The 20736-nt window shown below is 45.3% G+C and overlaps 1 protein-coding gene across 12 annotated transcripts in view; it reads right to left on the bottom strand.

Annotated features, from left to right (window-relative positions):
• The window catches only part of TGFBR3 (transforming growth factor beta receptor 3), a 205396-nt gene that overhangs the window by 48330 nt on the left and 136330 nt on the right, over positions 1-20736 (bottom strand). For all 12 annotated transcript variants that reach the window (XM_067726881.1, XM_067726887.1, XM_067726882.1 and 9 more), the window contains one exon: positions 3579-3762. In XM_067726881.1, the coding sequence (XP_067582982.1) occupies positions 3579-3762 (184 nt within the window). The remainder of the gene's footprint in view (positions 1-3578; positions 3763-20736) is intronic.

Here is a 20736-nt window from a genome sequence, read left to right on the forward strand (position 1 = left end):
CCTGACACAGACAGTGAATGTTTACATGGCACTTTACAGTTTATAAGGTGCTTTCATAAACATTATCTGATTGTGCTGAGGGCTGTTCATCACCTCCACCAGGGAAAGTGATGCAATTACTAACAGTCTGAAGATACTCCCCCAACGGCACATGATGCTTACACAGCACCATGGCTGATGGGATTTCCATTTAGTGGTTTAAATGTTTAAACAGGACTTGAAACTGCTGGCAGTGTGACAGCTGGGACCAATGTCAAGGAAGTTCTAGGTGTAGCAAGCTTTATTCAGAAGGGGTAATTAATCAGAGCCCTGGCACTCTAATGAAACAGACTTCTGCCTTTTTCATTTAATGGACAGCATGCCAGGGTTCAGATTCATATGCAAGTCTCACTTAGGAGTGAGGAATCAGCCCGGGAGTTCCCAAGATTGGGTTGACAGTGCCCTCCCCTGCCTGCCCAACTGTGCAACCTCCCCTCTACTGAAGCTCACAACATACATTGTGGCATCCTGGCTCCGTGCACCATGGCACCCCCAGTGCCACCCGTAGAACAGAGGGGACCAGAGGAGTTCACGAGGCCCCTGCTTGGAGGCTCGCTTCAAGAAAGTGTTGGCTCTGCATTCTGTATTCTTCCCTAAAGACCCCCTCAGAGAGAAGAGGCCAGGGCTCTGCCGACTCAGGCCGCCGGAGCAGCCTCCCCTCCACATCTGCTGAGGGTTTTGCCAGATGAGCAGATGAGGAACGCACACCCTGCAGCTGCAGCCCTGCGGATGCCTCCCCCAGATCACAGGACAGAAGATGATATTGGGGTGGCAAGGCTGAAACTTAATCAAGAATCAGAGGGTGGATGTATGGGCCAGGGCCAGGTCAGTCTGGAACTCAAGAGACTAGGACCCTCCTGGGACTCTGGCCCGTATACCCAGTTCATAGGTGTGCCTGGGGTGCATCTGGCACATAATAGAGTAGGCACATGGCATAGGTTTCCTGAATTAACAATGGTGTGAGATTTGAGACAAATAACAAAACACTCACCCACACTGTGACCCTCCAAAGCCACCAGGAAAGGTTTAATTGTTTAAAAGTTGATGTTGTTAAGGGCTTAAGTCCCAGTTGCCATTGTCACTAAGGTGAATAAGCTGATCACTTTTTGTTGTGCGTGCATGCATGTGTGTGGTTTTTTTCTCCCCCCAAATGACCTTCCGCATGCCTGGCATCAAAACTTACACCAACTGCCAAGCAGAAAGGAAACCACAAAGGGGAATCCCCGGGTAGAAACCTGGCAAGTTTGGGGGAGGGGGGAAGTCACATGCTTATTTGTATTTTAGGAAAGGATTGACAAACCACTTTGAGAGCTAGAATAATATACTCTAAGAACCTGGGAGGTAATGTAAACACCTCATGCTGCCGTTATAGAAACTGAGGCTCCCGGTGGTAGGTAAATCAGAGTGTTGCTTGAAGCCTCACAGGTAATGAGACCAGCTGGGATAAGAACCGAAAGCCCTCAGTTCTTCCACTCTAAGCATATAGGTTAGAGCAGTAGTTCTCAAACGTTAGCAAGCAACAGAATCACCTAGACTGCTTGCTAAAACACAGATGGCTGGACCCCAGGGTTTTCAATTCACTTAGTCTGGGGTGGGCCCAAGAACCAGCATTTCTATAAGTTCCCAGGTGGTAAGGATGCTGCTGGGGTGGGGACCACACTTTGAGAACCACTGGGGAAAGAACAAGAGGAGGCTCATGGCCTAGGATTCCCAACTCAGTTGGGTAGAGACAGGTCAGGTTCTGGGAAACCAGTGGATGAGGTTTGTTCAGCAGAGTCCAATCCATGGTGATAGACAACATCGCCTGTGATCCACCAACCTAACCAAGGACCCTCACTCTCCCAGCTGCTCCTCTCCATGGTATAGGCCAGTGACTTATACCCAACTGGTGGCTGGAGTCAAGTTTCAGGGGCTCCAAAGGTGTCGCCAAGGAGTTAAACAGTTTTTACTGGGTGGGACACCAGGTCCTTAAAGTTCTTCCCTGATCCAGTGTGCAGCCTTGGGGAAGTCATGGAACCCCTCACTCCTGTACACAGAAGCACATGCACCAGAAAGAGAAAGGAGCCCAACATTCTACATGTTACCATAACACATATTCTTATTCTAACAAATTCCAGGGGGGTAATCAATATTCAATCAATATGCACCAGAATTCTGCTTCAGAAATAGAGACTGTTGGTCAGGGCTTAGAACCTTTATTAAAAGAGACTTTTTGTTTTGTCCCAATAGGACTTGACCTCTATGCTTAGCTGCCTGAATACCATGAGAGTTTAGTAACAAACTTCAACTTTTTGAACCCAGTTCTCGTCTAAAACTCTTCCTCCCTCTACTCAACTAAACAAGTCTGCCCATCCAGGTAACCTACTTTCACGCTTAGGTTACGCTTATTTGGCTAAGACTTAAAATGCAGCATCAGGAAATAAGCATTAGACTCAAAGGTCAGGAAACCTGAGTTTGAGTTCTAGTTTTGTCACTTGCTAGTAATGTGGATATGAGCAAGTTAGGTTAACCCTCTACCAACCCCTCTGCAAAATGGTGGAAATAACGGTTTTCTCCTAGGATTACTGGCAGGGTTAAGTGGGGTGCATGTGAAGGCACCTGATATGGCCTCTGCATAGAGCACACACTCAACTTCAGTGTCCACCTCTTCCTGCATCGATATTAAACAACCCAGATCCAAAAAAGGGCTGGGAACTAGCATTCAATAATTCACTTGTGCTGCCACGCTGCCTGTGGAAGAGGTGACAATTGCTGTAGGTTTCAAAAGAAAGCAGATGGACCCTGAGGACCTGAAATGCCATTTTCACACAATCACCTGACTGTAACAAGGACCCATTCACAAGAGTTGTTATTTCCAGTAACTTATTCGGGAGCTCCTCAACTAAAAATAATGATAAAAAAGTTATTTAAGAAGTAATATGCTTTCAAAGTTGAGTCACCAGATATTTATAGCCCTCTGCAAGGCAAGGAAATTAAAATGGGCAATTTCTTATCAAGGCTAAACAGTTCCTTTCTTCAATAATTTGTCCTTGTAACCGGCATTAGTATTAAAAAATATTTTCAAACACTTTTCCTCTGCTATCGTCCAAAACGTAACTGATGTCTCGAGGCCATAAAGCTGACATTGGCTTCAAATGTCTACAGAATTATAAGTGGGAGGAAGCTCTAACTGTTGACCCATCCTGCTAACTCTTCGTGCATTCCATCAGGTATTCCCTCCTTTCCCACACCTCAGCTTCTCGGCCTCCACTCACTTCTTCAGAATTCTGTGCATGGGTGTCTTCTAAATTCTGCACAACAACCTTCTCCTCTCTCAACCAGGCTACTCCCCACTTCTCCCCCATTACCGGGTCTGTTTCCTCAGAAGGAAAAAGGGAAGGAGGGGATGTGGTGGTGAGTAGGCCCCAGTGATCCCTCAGGTCCCTGCCAGCTCCAACAATCTGTAATTCTATAATTCCCTGCCCTAACCACCTGGTCTCAGAAAAGAAAAAACCTGACTGTCATAAATCAGTCAGTAATTGATGCCACATAAAATTTACCTTCCCCCACTTTAATATAAATGTTTCTTGCTATCTTGAGTTCAGTGAATGAAGTAACTGCTCCATATTCCTTTCGGGCCCAATTTAACAGATGCTCATTTCCATGCGGGAAGCTTCTTTCCTCTGTTTCTGCTGACAAGGAGAAGTTTCCTGATGAAAAATGGACCACAGAACCCTCAGACACCTAGAAGAAACAGAATTGCATATTTAATGTGGTGCAGTCACCCAGAGCTGAATCATAATTAGTGAAAGAACTAATCAATTAATGGATATTTGTCAATCCAACCTCTTCCCTTTGTTGTAGAGGCACATCATCTTTTTTCAGTAGCTGATTCAAGAAACAATCACAAGCCTACCTTCTTCCAGGTAAAGACAAAACTACAAACAAGGCAGGATGTCCTTTTGAATTTTTAAAGAACTTTGTGATGAGAGAGTGCATTGTGAGGAATCATGAGACTTAGCACTATTTTCCAGATACCTAAATTGAAGGCCAACCTTTCAAGGAATGAGTTTCAAGTTAAACAGGAAGCCTTGGTGAGTGTTTTCATAGGCTTGTAATGGGCTTCTGGATCAGTGCAAGTGATCCCAAAGGCCTGCTAGCACCTGAACTTGACGTCCGAGTCTTCCACAGTTGCAGCCTCTGCCATCAGAGTCACCACCACAGCAAGAGTCCCTTTGGTTTAATGTCTCCTGAGCACTGAGATAAAAAATGGGCAGAGCTGGCCTGTCTTCTACCACTTTGTATACTACTTCCTCGTAGTGAGATGAATGTGTATTACAGTTTATTTTGTAAGACCCCCAAATTCCCATAGATAATGAAGTCAAGAGGCTGTTAGACTGATCCTCATAAAACTTTTGGGATGATTGATGCAAGTCCCACATTTTTTGCTGGATGTATTTAGACCAATGCTGACCTAGCATATCATGGTATATATAATTAACACACACAAAGGGGGAAAATTATCATCTTGTTGCTGTACCATAATTAAATTTAGCTGCTGGTGAAAATATGCATGTCATCTTTATTGGCTAGCATTTATAACTGATTTTATCAGTGTCAGGGTGGAACCTCAAAATGTGAGCAAAAAGGCTCAAAAATTCCCAAGCCACAGAACTCTAAATGTTTTGTATTAAATTTCACATTAACAACAGAACTACCATACGATCCAGCAATTCCACTTCTGAGTATTTATCTGAAGAAAATGAAAACACTAACTTGAAAAGATATATGCACCCTGCAGCATTATTTACAACAGCCAAGATATGGAAACAACCTAAGTGCCCATGGATGAATGAATAAAGATGTGGTATATATACACAATGGAATATTTTCAGCCATAAAAGAGAATGAAATCTTGCCATTTGCAACAACATGGATGGACCTCAAGAGCATTATGCTAAGTGAAGTAAGTCAGACAAAGCCAAATGCCATATGATCTCATTTATACGTGGAGTCTAAAATCAAAACAAAAAACCAAATTCGCAGATACTGCGAAGAGATTGGTGGTTGCCAGAGGTGGGAGGTAGGGGGTGAGTGAAATGGGCGAAGGGGTCAAAAGGTACAAACTTCAACTTATAAACTAAATAAGTCATGGGGATGTAATGTACAGCTTAGTGACTATAGTTAGTAACACGGTATCACATATTTGAAAGTTGCTAAAGACAATAGATCTTAAAAGTTCTCACCACAAGAAAAAAAATTCTGTACATATGGTGACAGATGTTAACTAGACTTATTGTGGTGATCGTTTTACAATATATACAAATATTGAAGACTATGCTGAACACCTGAAACTAATATCATTCTATATGTCAATTATACCTCAATAAAAAATGTTTTCACATTAACTATCATTAACAAAAAGCAAGCAGTTTCTGAAGTGGTTATAGCCAGACTAACAGCAGGTTGAGGGCAGGGATTCTGCTTAGGGCTCTACCCTTGCCAGCAATGTTTTCAGCCTCCACACACATACAAAACAGTACTTACCCTAACTATTATGCCAGGCATTAATATTTTCTCTCCAACTATATATACATATACTTTTTAAATGCTAGCAAAGAAGCACTTCACCAAACTGATTCCATCACCTACTCATGCTGTAGTTGCCCTCTTGGCTGAAACCTAGAAGCATCTGAAGAGTTTCTAAAAATCCTGAGGCCCAGGCCATATCCCGGATTAGAACTTGGGGGTGGGACCCAGGCATCAGGATTTTTTAAAGCTCCCTGGGGGGCTTCCCTGGTGGCGCAGTGGTTGAGAGTCCGCCTGCCGATGCAGGGGACACGGGTTCGTGCCCCGGTCCGGGAGGATCCCACATGCCACGGAGCGGCTGGGCCCGTGAGCCATGGCCGCTGAGCCTGTGCGTCCGGAGCCTGTGCTCCACAACGGGAGAGGCCACAGCAGTGAGAGGCCCGCGTACCGCAAAAAAAAAAAGCTCCCTGGGTGATTCCAATGTTCAGCCACAGTTGAGAAGCCTAGCCTTAATGGGTACTGCGTGATCCACAGTTTGAAAAGCCCAACGTGCATCTCACAGTTTCCTCTACACCAGTGGTTCTCAACCAGGGGTGATTCTGCCCCCCAGGGAACATTTGGCAATGCCTGGAAACGTTTTTGATTGTCACAACTGGGAGGGAGGAGCTACTGGCATCTAGTGAATAGAGGTCAGGGATGCTGCTAAACATCCTACAGTGCACAGGGCAGCCCCCATAACAAAGAATTATCTGAAATGTCCATAGCGCCATGACTGAGAAATCCTGGTTTACGCTTTGGACTGACCGAACGTTACTGCCACTCGAACATCTACTGGATCCCCAAATTGGATCCCCAAATTGACAGCTCTTTCTATCCTAGAAATTGGGCTGTTTAGTACTTAATAAAGAATAATAGAACCTTTCTGGGTTGTATTGGCTTGGGAAACCCGGAACTAATCATTAATAAGCTGAGCGTAAATTATGACCACTGACAACAGTCACCATTTACTGTACACTTACTATGTATCAGGCACCATGAAGTGCTACCTAGTAATGACACTTGCTACATGTCCCAATGCCAGTTATAAGCAAAACCAGTGGGGACCATTTAGCTTTGACCTTGTGTTTTTTTGTTTGTTTTTTTTTTGCGGTACGCAGGCCTCTCGCTGTTGTGGCCTCTCCCGTTGCAGAGCACAGGCTCCAGACGCACAGGCTCAGCGGCCATAGCTCATGGGTGCAGCCGCTCCACGGCATGTGGGATCTTCCCGGACCGGGGCACGAACCTGTGTCCCCTGCATCGGCAGGCGGACTCTCAACCACTGCGCCACCAGGGAAGCCCTGACCTTGTTTTGACATCACCTGCATAAGAAAAAGCTCCTGAACCAACTACCTGCCAACGGTAACCATGCCAACCTATGCATAAATCCTCTGAAGCTTAGCTACTCATCAACAGTGAACTTCAAACAATGTTTATCTGATTTTCTGACTTAAGCACTGTAGTAAAATCTTCTTTTCACTGAAAAGCACTTGTGCTAAAAAGTCGTTTTTATTAAGCCTGTCACTGAAAAAACCCACAACAGTCCAAAGGCCTTTGTCCCACTGCCAGCACAGTTCTGAATGTTTAGGCAAGCATCCCTGGATGTTCTGCTCTTTTTTTCTCATTCATGTTACAGCCATCAAATAAAACACTTGGCCTATAAATACGTTATGCAGAGAGTACATTTCTTCAGAGTGGAAGGTGGGATAGATCACCCTGGTGCATTCCAGAGGCAAGAATGTGAACAGTGTAAATAAGAGTAGAAATGGGGAGCAACTCGGGAACGTATCCTGAAGTAATTAAAAGGGACGCCACCGTGTAGCTGACTCCTCGAAAGGGGAAACTCCCTCCATGCGCCATGCACTTCGCGCGTCCGTCTCCCCCAGGGCCAGCAGCGGCACAGATCATACACTCAGGGCTGAGGAATTTGGAAAAGGAGTCAACGGCCACTCCTCAGGCACATTCCAGTGAGAAGAAAGCAAAGCTGCCAGGGGCAGGGAAGCGTCCCTGACTGCGGGTCAGTGGAAATTTTCTGCCGCAACAAGGGGTTAGTCAGTGCCCCTTCTGACCACCAGTTCTCTCACTCTGACCCCAACCCCCAACGAGTTTTACAACGTGTTGTTATTTCCACCTGATCCTCAGGATGACCTGTGAGGTAGGCTAGTCTGATTTCCACGGTAGAGAGGAGGAAACATCCGAGAAGCTAAAGGCCTACCCAAGGTCAGAGAAGCAGCACCCAGGGCAGACCAGCACAGGACACTTCAGACTCCCGCTTACAGCTGGCCACTGCCTGAACCCTTCCAGAAAGAAGACCTGGGTAGCTCCCAAGGCAGAAGAGTTCTCTTCCTACTTTCTACCTGTAAGATTTGCCCTCCGTCCACTTGTTTGAGGTAGGCCTTCCAGACCAAAGAATCCCTTCCTCTTTCTTCCATGAGATAAGCCTTCAAATGTTTGAAGTCATCACTCAACCCCAGTCACGACTTCACTTCTTCAGGGCAACAGTCCCAACTCCCCCCATCTCCTCCCCAGACACCAATGCTGTCAGAGTTTCATCAGCATAGTCTCTGGTATGTGGTGCCCAGAACAAAACCTAGGGTTCTGGGTGTGGTCTGATGAGAGTACTGTGAAGGTTAGTTTTAGGTGTCAATGTGACTGGGCTACAGGGTACCAGATACTTGGTCAAACATTATTGTGAGTATTTCTGTGAGGGTGTTTTTGGATGAGATTAACATTTAGATCAGTAGACTAACTAAAACAGATTGCCCTTCCTAATGGGTGTGGGCCTCACCCAATCAGTCAAAGGCCTAAATAGAACAAAAAGCTGACCCTTCCCCTGAGTAAGAGAGAATTCTCCTGCTGACGGCCTTTGAACTGGGCATCAGCTCTTCCTGGTTCTATAGCAGCCTGCTGCCCTTTGGACTCAAACTGGGACATGGGCTCTGCAGAATTTGAACTTGCTAGCCTCCATAATCACGTGAGCCAATTCTTTACAATAAATATCTTTCTATATCTATGTGAACACTGCATGAGGCCCAAGATCACATCAGCTTTTATATCAGCTGAACCCTACTATTATCTCATAACCATTAATTTATGCTTTAACCATACATCCAACAAATATTTATTGAGTGTCAGGCACCTTTCTAGGTGCTGGGGATATACTGGAGAGGGCAACAGACAAAATTTCCTGTTTTGTGAAGCTTACAGTCTAGTAAGGAAGTCAGAGGAACAAAATATATGTTAATAAGTGTGAAGGAATGATATAAATTGAGAGAAGAGGAGGGGGCACTATAAAGTGTTGTGATGGGACAAGTCTAACTGAGAAAGTCACTGAGCAGGTGAAGACCTGAAAGAGATGAAAGAGCCGGGCACGTGGACCTCAGGGAAAGAGTTCTCGGGTGGAGGCAGCGGTGAGGGTACAGGTCTGGTGTGGGGAAGGGACAGCAAGGAGGCCGGTGTGGCTGGAGCACAGGGGTGAGGGGCAGATGAGTAGGAGGAGAGGTCAGAGATCACAGAGGAGACCAGGAGGTCCAATAGGACCTTACAGACTGTTGCTAAGGACTGTGGTGTTTAGTCTAGGTGAGATGGGCCTAACAGATGTTTTAACAGGATCACTCTGGCTAATAGGGCCAGGCTAGACTGAAGGGAGACAAGGAGCAGGAGACCAGTAGTAGACTTCTGGAATAATCCAGGGGAGAAAGAACAGCAGCTCACACCAGGGAGGTGGAGGTGGAGGTGGGCACGACGATACCTAAAGCCCCAGGTCTTTATTTTATCAGCTTGAGAATCCTTCCCTTACACCTTCCCTTACACCTTCCCTTACACCTTCCCTTACATCCTTCCCTTACACCTTCCCTTGCATCCTTCCCTTACACCTTCCCTTACACCTTCCCTTACATCCTTCCCTTACACCTTCCCTTACATCCTTCCCTTACACCTTCCCTTACACTTTCCCTTACATCCTTCCCTTACATCCTTCCCTTACACCTTCCCTTACACCTTCCCTTACACCTTCCCTTACACCTTCCCTTACATCCTTCCCTTACACCTTCCCTTACATCCTTCCCTTACATCCTTCCCTTACACCTTCCCTTACACCTTCCCTTACACCTTCCCTTACATCCTTACCTTACACCTTCCCTTACACGTTCCCTTACACCTTCCCTTACATCCTTCCCTTACATCCTTCCCTTACACCTTCCCTTATATCCTTCCCTTACATCCTTCCCTTATACCTTCCCTTACATCCTTCCCTTACATCCTTCCCTTACACCTTCCCTTACATCCTTCCCTTACACTTTCCCTTACATCCTTCCCTTACATCCTTCCCTTACACCAGCACTTCTGTAATATAAATCAAACTCTTTAGACCCGTATTTCAACTCTGTAGAGACCACATAAAAATGCTCATTCTGTTAGCTGTCAAAAATCTCTAAATTTCGTGTGTGCACCATCTACACATTCATCTAAATCCCTGAGAAGCTGAACCAGACAAGGCTGAGGTCTGTGACTTACAGGCACGCTCCCACGCTGACCCAAGCGCATTAAACAGCACTTGCCCTGGTTGTTCGCCAACTACAAAGTAACCCAACGGAATTATCCTCATCTTGTCTGTAAGGACGTCATGCTAGAACCTGTTAAGAGCCCTCTGGAAATAAAGACATGACACGTCAGTATCACCACTCCTACACCAGTCAGCACTCCAGTCCCTGCCTTATCTTCCTGGTGTGGTGTCTGTTCTTACTGGAGTCCGGCTTGGGTTAAAGTTTGTGGAAGAACAGAGATATAAAGAGAATAACAGAAAACAAGAAATAGAAGAAAAAATAGTATTTTTCTAATAGGAGAAGTGGTTACAATCACTATTGCAAGGATAATAACTACATGACTGAATATGGAATTGCTTTAAAAAAGTGTTAAAGAGCAAGGGGTTTTTTTTGTTTTTTTTTTTAAACATCTTTATTGGAGTATAATTGCTTTACAATGGTGTGTTAGCTTCTGCTGTATAACAAGGTGGATCAGCTATATGTATACATATATCCCCATATCCCCTCCCTCTTGCGTCTCCCCCCGACCCTCCCTATCCCACCCCTCTAGGTGGTCACAAAGCACTGAGCTGATCTCCCTGAAGAGCAAGGGTTTTATATTTGGATAACGTGGCAGAAACTTTCCAAGGCAATTCATTCCCTCCCCCATCTTCCACCTTATTTGTAGGTCCTTGTGCTGCTACCACCACACTTCCAGCCCTTATGTCTCAACCAACCTAGTATCTCAACCATTACAGTAACCTCCTGCTGTCCAAGCTGCCAATCCTGTCTCTCTCCATCCCTCACCCATACTGTCACCAAGGCGATCTTTCTACAAAGTAAACACATGATGAGGCAGGATAGCATCTAAGCATCTGAACTGGCACGGGACCAGAGAGGGCCTCTGCCTGCCGCACTTCCCACCACTCCCCCAAGTACTTGCCATATGGAACCACTCACAACGGCAGAACACATCATGCTGCTTCACATCTCCTGGGTCTTTTTACAGCCTGTTCCCCACCTGGCTTGCTCACCTGGTAACTGCTCCTGTCCTCCACAGGTTTTCACTTTCTCTGTAAAACCTCCCGACTCCCTTTCTTTCCTCAGGATGGAGCTACCCTCCGTGCCCTGTGCACACCACTAGCCCAGCCCTTCTCTCGCGTGAACTGCTACTATCTACCAGCAAACCTGCCACCCCACTTGACAAGGCCAAGAGAGTGCCTAGTTCGTTCTGAATCTCCTGGCCTGGAGAGGTGCTGGGCACAAAGCAGGGACTCAGTAAGTGCTTGTTGAATGAAAGCTCAATGGTGTTACTTACAGGAAAGGCGATGCCATAATTTCTTCATTCTCACAACACTTACTTCCCTCACTGCCCAGAAACGATCTTTCGGCCAGGCTTTAAAGCTAGTATTTGATTTTTCACCTAATAGCTGACCTAAAAACCAATTATCAAATCATTTAGTAGTTCCATGTCTCCCCGCAGAATCCACTAAACTTTCCTCCTGTTTGCTAATTAAAACCCAGTCCTCTGACATTCCCTGACATGACAAACATCTTCCGGTGGGAACAAACAGAGCCCTGAGCCCTGAGAATTCTGAATCTTACTTAGCAAGCGTCCATTGAAGGGGCAAACGTGAAGCACCTGACTGTCCAACAAGCCCCAGGCTTCAAAATGCACTGCGCCACCCCTTCTCCCGACTGCTCTTCCCTACTGAAACCACGCACAGCATTTGTATTTTACATTCTGGTTATGCTACCAGACTTTTTAAAAAAGCAGAACATTACTCTCTCTGCCAGTGCTGGGAGTTTTATTACAAGAACTTACAGCTAGGCAACAAGAGCCAAGTTTATTATTTTTTCTGGATCAGATTCAACAACCTTGTCCAAAAGAGCAAGAAACAAGCAAAAGAGGCAACCAGCCCTTTTGTTTCCACACCTGCGTTTAAGCTTTAACTCTTAAAGTCCTAAGCAGACCCACTGAAGCCTCAAGATTGATCTCCCAAGCCTCAGGGAAGGGAACCAAATGCCGGTTAATGGGTGCAGACACCATTTTCCTGGAACTGAGGCTCTTCGTCTTAGCACTTATCTCAGCACATCAGCTGACTCAGAGGCCTGGCGGTTGCCTCACAGTCACTCTGCGGCCTCCCCCAAGCTGGTGTAGTCTTTAGTGAGGAGGGAGAGAGAATCTTTGCTGAGGATAATGCCATATTGCAAGGCCTCACCTAGTCCTACCCACCTCCTCCCGCCTCGTCCACGCTCCCAGATGAAAATGCAGGCCGCACGTAATTGCACGGGTGGCAACTGAGTTTCCTCTGAAGTTTCCCCTCATCTCCTTCATGTGCACTCACATGTTACCTTCTCGATAGAGCCTATTTAAAATTACAATCCAACCACCCGGCAGCCCCCACTCTAGCGCTCTGACTCCCTCACACCTGCTTTACATGTTCTTATTTCTAGATTAGAGTATAATATAGCCAGCTTCTAAACTACCGTGTAATTTACTTGTATATTATGCTTATAGCCCATCTCCTCCCACTAGAATGTAAGCTCCTTCAGAGGCTGGGATTTTAGCCTGCTTTGTTTATGGGCATATCCCAAGCGCAGTGTTGGGTATAGAAGACACTCAATAAGTGTTAAATGAATGAATGAATCCTGAGGTCCCATTAACTGGCAGTGGCTACCTAAAGTTCTGTGCTGGGAAGAATTCTGAGGCCATACTCAGGAGCAGTGGAGAAAGGGGAATGAGTGCCATGGTCACTCATGTGCCTGCCAGGGGCTCAGGGCAGGCTCTCCTGGCTCTATGGCTACCCAGTAAAGTAGCCACTGGCCATTGAGAGCTTCAAATGTTGCTAGTTAAATTGACCTGTGTCATAACTGTAAAATACACACCAGATTTTGAAGGCGTAGTAAACCCAGTGTTAAGAAGAAATCTCACTGCTTCCTGAAGTGTGATCCTCAGATCAGTGTATCACAGACAAAAGTATGTTAAAATGCAGGTTCCAGGGTGGGGTGGGAATGTAGGGTCAGGCAACTGCATTATAATCCTCCGCCCACTATCCCATGATTCCCAGGCATACTTGAGGATCACTGCTCTGTGCCATAGATAAAAATATTATGTAAACTCCAATCTTTGTAAAGCGTGAAGAGGATTACTTGGAGAACAAGCAAGAATTTTCTCCCCTGCACTGGTTAAAAAAAAAGCTAAGAGGGTGAGAGTAAAGCCAAGTCATTTTTGGAGTCATCTTCTTCTATATCTAAAAAGATAGAAACGGGCCCTGTGAAATGAGGAGCCATAGCTCCCCAATGATAAAGAAATGCTTGCTGAAATCTCAGAGGAAAATCTGTTCCAGGAATCAAGCTCTCTCTCTCCCCCCCCCCCCCCACACGCATGCACGCGTGCACACCCAATAGCTGGGCTGTGGTCCATTTAGAGCCTGAGTTATCGCTTGGGTGAGCGCCTGCTATTCAGGTTACAGCTCCGTGAGGCTGCTTTAACTCGCACACTCAACTTCGCACATTTACATGACTTTGGCATTGCTGAAAGTTCAACACTTGCACAGTCAGGATCAGCTCCTCTCCCTCTTCTGTCCTGCCCTACCCCCAACCTTTACTATTCCTATTCCTTTTTCTTGACTCTTTCACTGACACATCTCCTTCTGGAGATGCCTGCTTAGGAGAACAGGAAGAGCAAAACAAGGAAAACAAATAAAGCAAAGAAAAACACATGGGCATTTCAGAAACACCTGCCATGCCAAGAATTTGCTAGTTCAATTCTAGGGGGAAAAAAGACTTATGGTAAAGTAGAATAGGCATTTCTCTAGAGCTTAGGTTTATGTATAAGTAGGATCTATGCAGATTGGCCTGAGAACTCGTAACAGTGCCCACACAGAAAGGCATTGAGGAGATTATGCTTTGATGTATTTTGTGCACCAAGTCCAGCAAAAACAAACTTACATAAAGTGCTGGAACAGCCTTGAAATATTTACCTCCCAAATGAGGATGGGACCCTACATTCTGAAAGAGGAAAATCACACGTTCTCCCTACCCCAATTCCTGGGAGGACTGTGCTTGCCTAGTTCCTCCAAAGTCTCGTGATATGAAATGTGATCTGAAACATGTTTTTCTACTAACCATATATCATGACTCAATGTTTTTTTCAAAGTTTGTTTTAAAGAAATAATAACTTCCATGCCCATGAACCTACAGTCATAATTTGCAAAGCTACATATTCATGAGCCATGTGATTGTGGTCTCTGCCAGTAGTGCACTCAAGAAACACAAATCCATGCAACCATTTAAAAATTCTTGGATGAAAAAAAAAATTCTTTGATGTTTTAATTTTGTATCCACAACCATATTACTCTGTCCAATAAAATGAATTAAAATATATTCAACAATTTTTCTCAAAACATTCATGATGATCATCCTCTGCTTTTAATTTTTATTCCTGTTGAAATATAAAGAATAAAGGATTGAAAGTGCCTTCTGTTCTTAATGCCCTACATGTTTACACATGTCCAAGAGGAAAGCTCTGAGATGCTACCCTCCAAATAGAAACACGCACAAACTTGAACGTGAGCCAGAACAAAAGCAATACTCTAATCTCCCATGGAGATGTCACAAGAACGATAGTATATGTGAATACATATATACACAAAGACAAGCAAAATAACTCATTGCAACTGAAAGATGAACTCAGTCCCCACAGGTTACCAAATTAATGAAGCGTAAGCTGCTTTATAATATAGAGTTTTCCAAAGTAGAGCCCCAGGCCACACAGGGATCCTCAGTGACCTTACAGAATCATCTCTTGAGACTCTTAAATTTATTCTTTCCCATCTTCCAATGCAGCATGATGTTAGAAGGAGTTGACCCAAACTTTAAAGTGTATTTATCATCTAAAGGGTGTTTTTCAGGAAAAAACAATAAAATGTTGGCATCCTTACCAGTACGTGCCATGATCCTCAATCTATTGTGGCCCTCCAAGTGTGCTTCTGGGAAACCCCTCACCAAGAAGGATTCTTTCTTCTATTTTTCTTTTAAGTTACATCCCATCTGCCGACCCAGGTTCAAGGGCACAAACTGGATTTTACAAACAGTTGGCTCCAAATAGGTACCTAGAATCCTCTTTACAGAGTTCCTCTTCATCAAGACTGACAATCTAAGTTCAGTTTTGCAGGCAAGGACACTGAGGCTCAAAGAAGCTAAAGAATCTGCCTGAGGCACAGAGTTGTAAAAAGCAGGATTGACAACAGAACCAAACACCTCGTTTCTCACTCCAGAGCTCTTTCTACTCCAGTGGCTCCATGAAGTAGCTGTTACTAAGCGCAAGAAATCAGTAGAGTAGGGTAGACAGGAGCCCCCTGGACCCTGGATTAATAGAACACTGGGAGAGAAAGTCCCACAGGCACTTACTGATCATTCAGTGCATGTTTCATAGATACTGAATCCTCACATCTGACAACTGAAGAAACTGTTGTCAGAGTTTCTTCTGAGAAGTTAGGTAAAGCCCCAGATTACATAATTTTAGCAAGGTGCACGTTCAAACTGCATCTGCAGGACTCCAAAAGCTATGCAATACAAACCCAGGCTTTTACAAGAGTGACAGGGGAAAGCAGTAAGGCAGAGCGGGGGGGTTGTGCCTTCTCTACCTCTTGCACAGTCTCCCCGTCAGGTTGTTTCCTTCTCTCTCTCCCCGCCACCTTCCCCAGAAGCTGGAGGAGCTATGCTGGTGAGAGTGGAGGGAAAGGGAATGGAAGGTGCAGAAAGAAAATCGTAGTGACTGTTATGGAAGCAAAAAATTGCTTGGCTGGAAGAAGAGAGATCTGCTAAACAACAACAGCAAGAAAAACTGCCAAAGAATCTGAAAATGATCGAATAGAGACTATAGTAGATACAGCATGACGAGAACCTGAGGCTGTAAAAATGTTAAATATAAGTGCTTCTGTGACGTTCAGTTTTATATGTCAATTTGGCTTGGCTATAGTCTCCAATCATCCAATCAAACACTAATCTAGTTGTTGCCGTGAAAGTATTTTGTAGATATAATTAAACTCCACAATCAGGCGGCTCTAGGTGAGGGAGATTATCTTAGATAATCTGTGTGGGCCTGATCCATCGGTTGAAAGGCCTTACGAGCAGAGCTGAGGCTTCCCTGAGGAAGAAGAAATCCCACCTGTAGACAGCAGCTTTGGCTCCTGCCAGAGAGTTCTGGCTGCCCTTCCTGACTACTGGCCCTACAGGTTTCTGACTTACCTTGCCTGTCCCAACAGTGTCATAAGCTGATTTCCTGCAGTAAACCTCTCCCTGTATATACCCACAGCTGGTCCCCTTTTTCTGGATAACCCCTGACTGACAGCTTCTGTGAATGGCTGATATAGGCCCCAAGAGAAATGGAGCTGCATATTCTAGCCCAGAAACCACAGATCTAAGAACACTTTGGGGGAAGAGGGTTCTAAAGGACATTTCCTTGTGGGGCAAGATGAAGGTGGGGCCTCCAACCCAAAACGACTGTTTGGAGCCCTCTTGAACTTCCTAAGCGTAGCTTTCAACCAAAGGCAGGCCGTGTATTTGTGCCCACCCCCATTTTCCAGTCTACATTCCACAGTCTCTGAAGACGACTACGGTGATCTCCTATGCCAAAGCCAGAAGGCTGAACTGAACACGTTTAACAGCAATGAAGAAATGATCCCCAGAGGGCTAAGAACAGATGCAGATATTAAAGCAGGGCATCCTGGTAGAGCTGATCCAGAGACAGGACAACCAGAGGAGCCCAGGGACACAATATTGCTGGGAAAGCAGCCAAGAAGCAGTTTTTAAATCCTTACCTGAATGACGTCCCTCAGAAGGGTTACCCAACTACCTTCCTTGCACTATCTGTGACTGAGGGATAGTGGCAAGGGCTCCAAGCAAAGGAGGAAAAGAAACAGGGAAAGAGGGGCTCAAAACACTTGGGGGGTTTAATCACTTTTAGAATGCTTTGCTACTTTTAAGGCAGCAGCCACTATAGCTCACTTCCAGCTATTGGTAGAGCAACTGTAGCACTATTTCAGAAGCTTCACATGGTGTCTAGGAATACTGTTGTTATGTACAGTCAGATGTGGTCAGGAGCACCTCCCACATCTAGGTCTTGGGGAAAATCATTTATCCTAGGTATCTTCCTCTGCAAAGGAGAGCCCTGGACCAGATGACAGTGGGTAATTAAAATCTAATATCCTGGACTTCCCTGGTGGCACAGTGGTTAAGAATCCACCTGCCAATGCAGGGGACACGGGTTAGATCCCTGGCCTGGGAAGATCCCACATGACCCAGAGCAACTAAGCCTGTGTGCCACAAGTACTGAGCCTGCGCCCTAGAGCCCGTGAGCCACAACTACTGAGCCCGCATGCTGCAACTGCTGAAGCCCACACGCCTAGAGCCTGTGCTCCGCAAGAAGAGAAGCCACTGCAATGAGAAGCCCGTGCATAACGGAGAGTAGCCCCCACCGGCCGCAACTAGAGAAAGCCTGCACGCAGCAACGAAGACCCAATGTAGCCAAAAATAAATAATAAATAAATTTATTTTAAAAATATCTAATATCCCTGCCTCACCTATTACTCCCATTCAAAGTATAACTTCATTCAATCCCAGTGTCAAAATCTGGGATATGTGATGTAAAGGGAGAAAGTAGGGGGAGTCTAGCCCAAACTACTAATCCCCATCATTAAAAAAAAAAGATTTTTTATTATTATTTTTGCTAATTTTTATTGAGCACTTACTTTGTGCCAGGCACTATTCTAAGCACTTTACACAGGTTATAGCCACCACTCACTGTGTGACCGTGCACAAGTTAACTCAACCTCTCACTGTGTCAGTTTCCTCATCTTAAAATGAGGATAATAAGAGTACTTACTTCATAGGCTTCTTATGAAAATTAGAGATCAAATGGGCAGTGGCCACTGTGGGCTTTTGCCAGAGATGGCAGATGGATAAGCCCCTGACTTCCAGGTACAACCTGCTTCCTAGTATCGCAGCTATGTCACTCACCACCCAAAAAGGACAAGGCAGAAGGAAGCAAACCGGTGATGACTCCTTGGTCCAGGGGCATTAAAAGGTTGCAACAGGGCTTCCCTGGTGGCGCAGTGGTTGAGAGTCCGCCTGCCGATGCAGGGGACACGGGTTCGTGCCCCGGTCCGAGAAGATCCCACATGTCGCGGAACGGTTGGGCCCATGAGCCATGGCCGCTGAGCCTGCGCGTCTGGAGCCTGTGCTCCGCAACGGGAGAGGCCACAACAGTGCGAGGCCCGCGTACCGCAAAAAAAAAAAAAAAAAAAAAAAAGTTTGCAACACAGACCCTAGGCCATCTGGGGACAGGGTATAAGGATCAAGGGCAAAGGCAGATCCTGAGATATAAATTCCACTCTGGACAAAGAAATAGGAAGACTAAAGGGGCTTCTTCCTCCCCTGAAGAAATCTGCTTCCAAGCCAGAGAGCTGGATGATGGAGGCCTGAAATGCCAGAACTGGGTTGCCTCAAATAAACTCAACGACTCTCCCTAGGAAGGAGTCAGGCCATGCTGCAGTCCTTTTCAGAGACAAGGAATGTCAGCTACCTGTGGGGAGCGCTTACCAAGGGCCTCACTGTCCGCAATTTATGAGAAGACCAAGGCAACGCCAATGAGCTTTCAAGTCAGCCTCACTAGAATTTCCCAGGAGACAGATTTCCCCCATCCCATGACCTGAAAAAAATATTCTGCCATCTCCCTTAACAAAACATTTGCTTTTTCTACCAAACAGCTCTCTGGAGGCTGTCCACCACATTAACCAAGGGCACTAGAGACGTTACATTTGATACAATTGCCCAACGCTTGGGAAGGGCAGATTCATCAGATTACCAGATCAGCCTTTAACAGTAAAGCCTTAAAGGGCAGCATGGGACTCTACACAAAAAAACATCAACCTTCCGCCACAGAGCCATGACAAAGCAAGTCCAGCAGAGGCAGGAAAAGTCCATGCTTGCGTGAACCCTTCAGGACAGGATGTCTTGATCAGGAAGAATACACCCAGGCAAACCTCCTAAGGCCACTCACTGACAACATTCATCAGCTTTAAAATAACGAGTTAGGGTAAATCCTAGGAAGTCTTTCAAAAACTCTTTCTGGACCAGGATTACCAGCCCAAACTGGACTCTTTCCAATGCTCTAATTACCTCAGTGACATTTAGGAAGAGTTCTCTCACCACAAAAGGGCCAGAAACTCACTCCTAGGAAATATGGTAGTTGACCGAACCTAGTTCATGAGAGGATCAAGCCCCTTATAATTAAGGCTCTTATGGACAAGCCACAAAACCAAGAGATAAGCAGCCTCTGGGACAAAAATGCCTGGTACACAACCACTTGGAATATCCCACAGGACACAGTGAGTCATTCCACAAGAGATATTTTTAAAAAAGAAAAGGGAAGAACCAATCTTGAAACATTTAGTTATTTAATCTGCCTTTAAGAGAGAATTTGTTTGGGGAAAGACCTCACTGGAAAATCCAAAATGGTATATTCAGACTGCTATATATAGGGGTGACACTTCTGGTTGAGCAAAAGGCCGTGCTTGTGTCTGCAACCCTGAGCCCTCAACCACATGCTGCTCCCCGGTCAGCCTCACAGAAGGAGCGGCCTAAATTGCACTTGGAATAAGAAGATTCTTGTTTGCTCCAGTTTTCAGGATCTACTGGTGGTACTTCCCAGTCTCGTAATCATCCCTCCCACACCACGGGAAGCTCCTTGAGGGCAGGGCAATCCACCCCCTTTCTCTCTGGAGCCTCCACACTTAGGACAGTTCCCAGCAGGCACTGAAAACTAGGTGTTGGATGAATGAACAAGTAGATCCAGAAACCGTCATACCAGGTATGCTAATGTCATGTTTTTCTAAACATGGGGAGAACTGCCAAACAAGAGTAAGGAGGAAGTTCAAAAAGAAAAAAAAAAAAATCATTTCCAGGTTTTTAAATGCAACACAGTAGAGAATACAGAAATTTTTCAAAAGTTCCCTCCTCCACAAGCAAACTTGAATGTCTGAGTTATTCAGAGGGCATTTTTGGACGCTCAGTGTCCAGTTACACATCACTTGGATTCAGAAAAGGAATTTCTGGACATGCGCTGTGGTACAGGCTGTGCATGTCCCTTCCTAGAGCAGCGCTAAGCACACATCTGGGGCTATTTAACAACTGATTGGAAATTTCGCCTTCTGATTTCCAGTTAAATACTGGGCACAGGAAAACAAATAGCACTTGTTTTTCACTGAGCCTTGTTAGTCATCCAAACTGCAATGCAGACCAGAGAACTGCCTGTGGTTTGGTGGCAGAGCCCCAACATATTTGGACCTTCCCCCCCCAAGTTTAAGTGAAAGGAATAAACTGATTTTGGCAACCTCAGCTTCTTCACCCACCCACCCCACTCAAAAACACAAAACAAGGTTTTAAATATTAAGCATGTTCCTGGTATTAATTTACATTTTTCATTAGGGTTAAATTTTTATTTGTTTTTAATCCAAAGCCAAGAGCATAGAGTTTGGTTTCTCTCATTTATTTCAATTGCCCTGCTCTAATATTTATTTGGATTTGCTGAAGAGGCAATGTTCAGATTACCATTTTCTGTTTC

Source organism: Pseudorca crassidens, chromosome 2 (genome assembly GCF_039906515.1).
Source record: "Pseudorca crassidens isolate mPseCra1 chromosome 2, mPseCra1.hap1, whole genome shotgun sequence".
Classification (NCBI taxonomy): Eukaryota; Metazoa; Chordata; class Mammalia; order Artiodactyla; family Delphinidae; genus Pseudorca; species Pseudorca crassidens.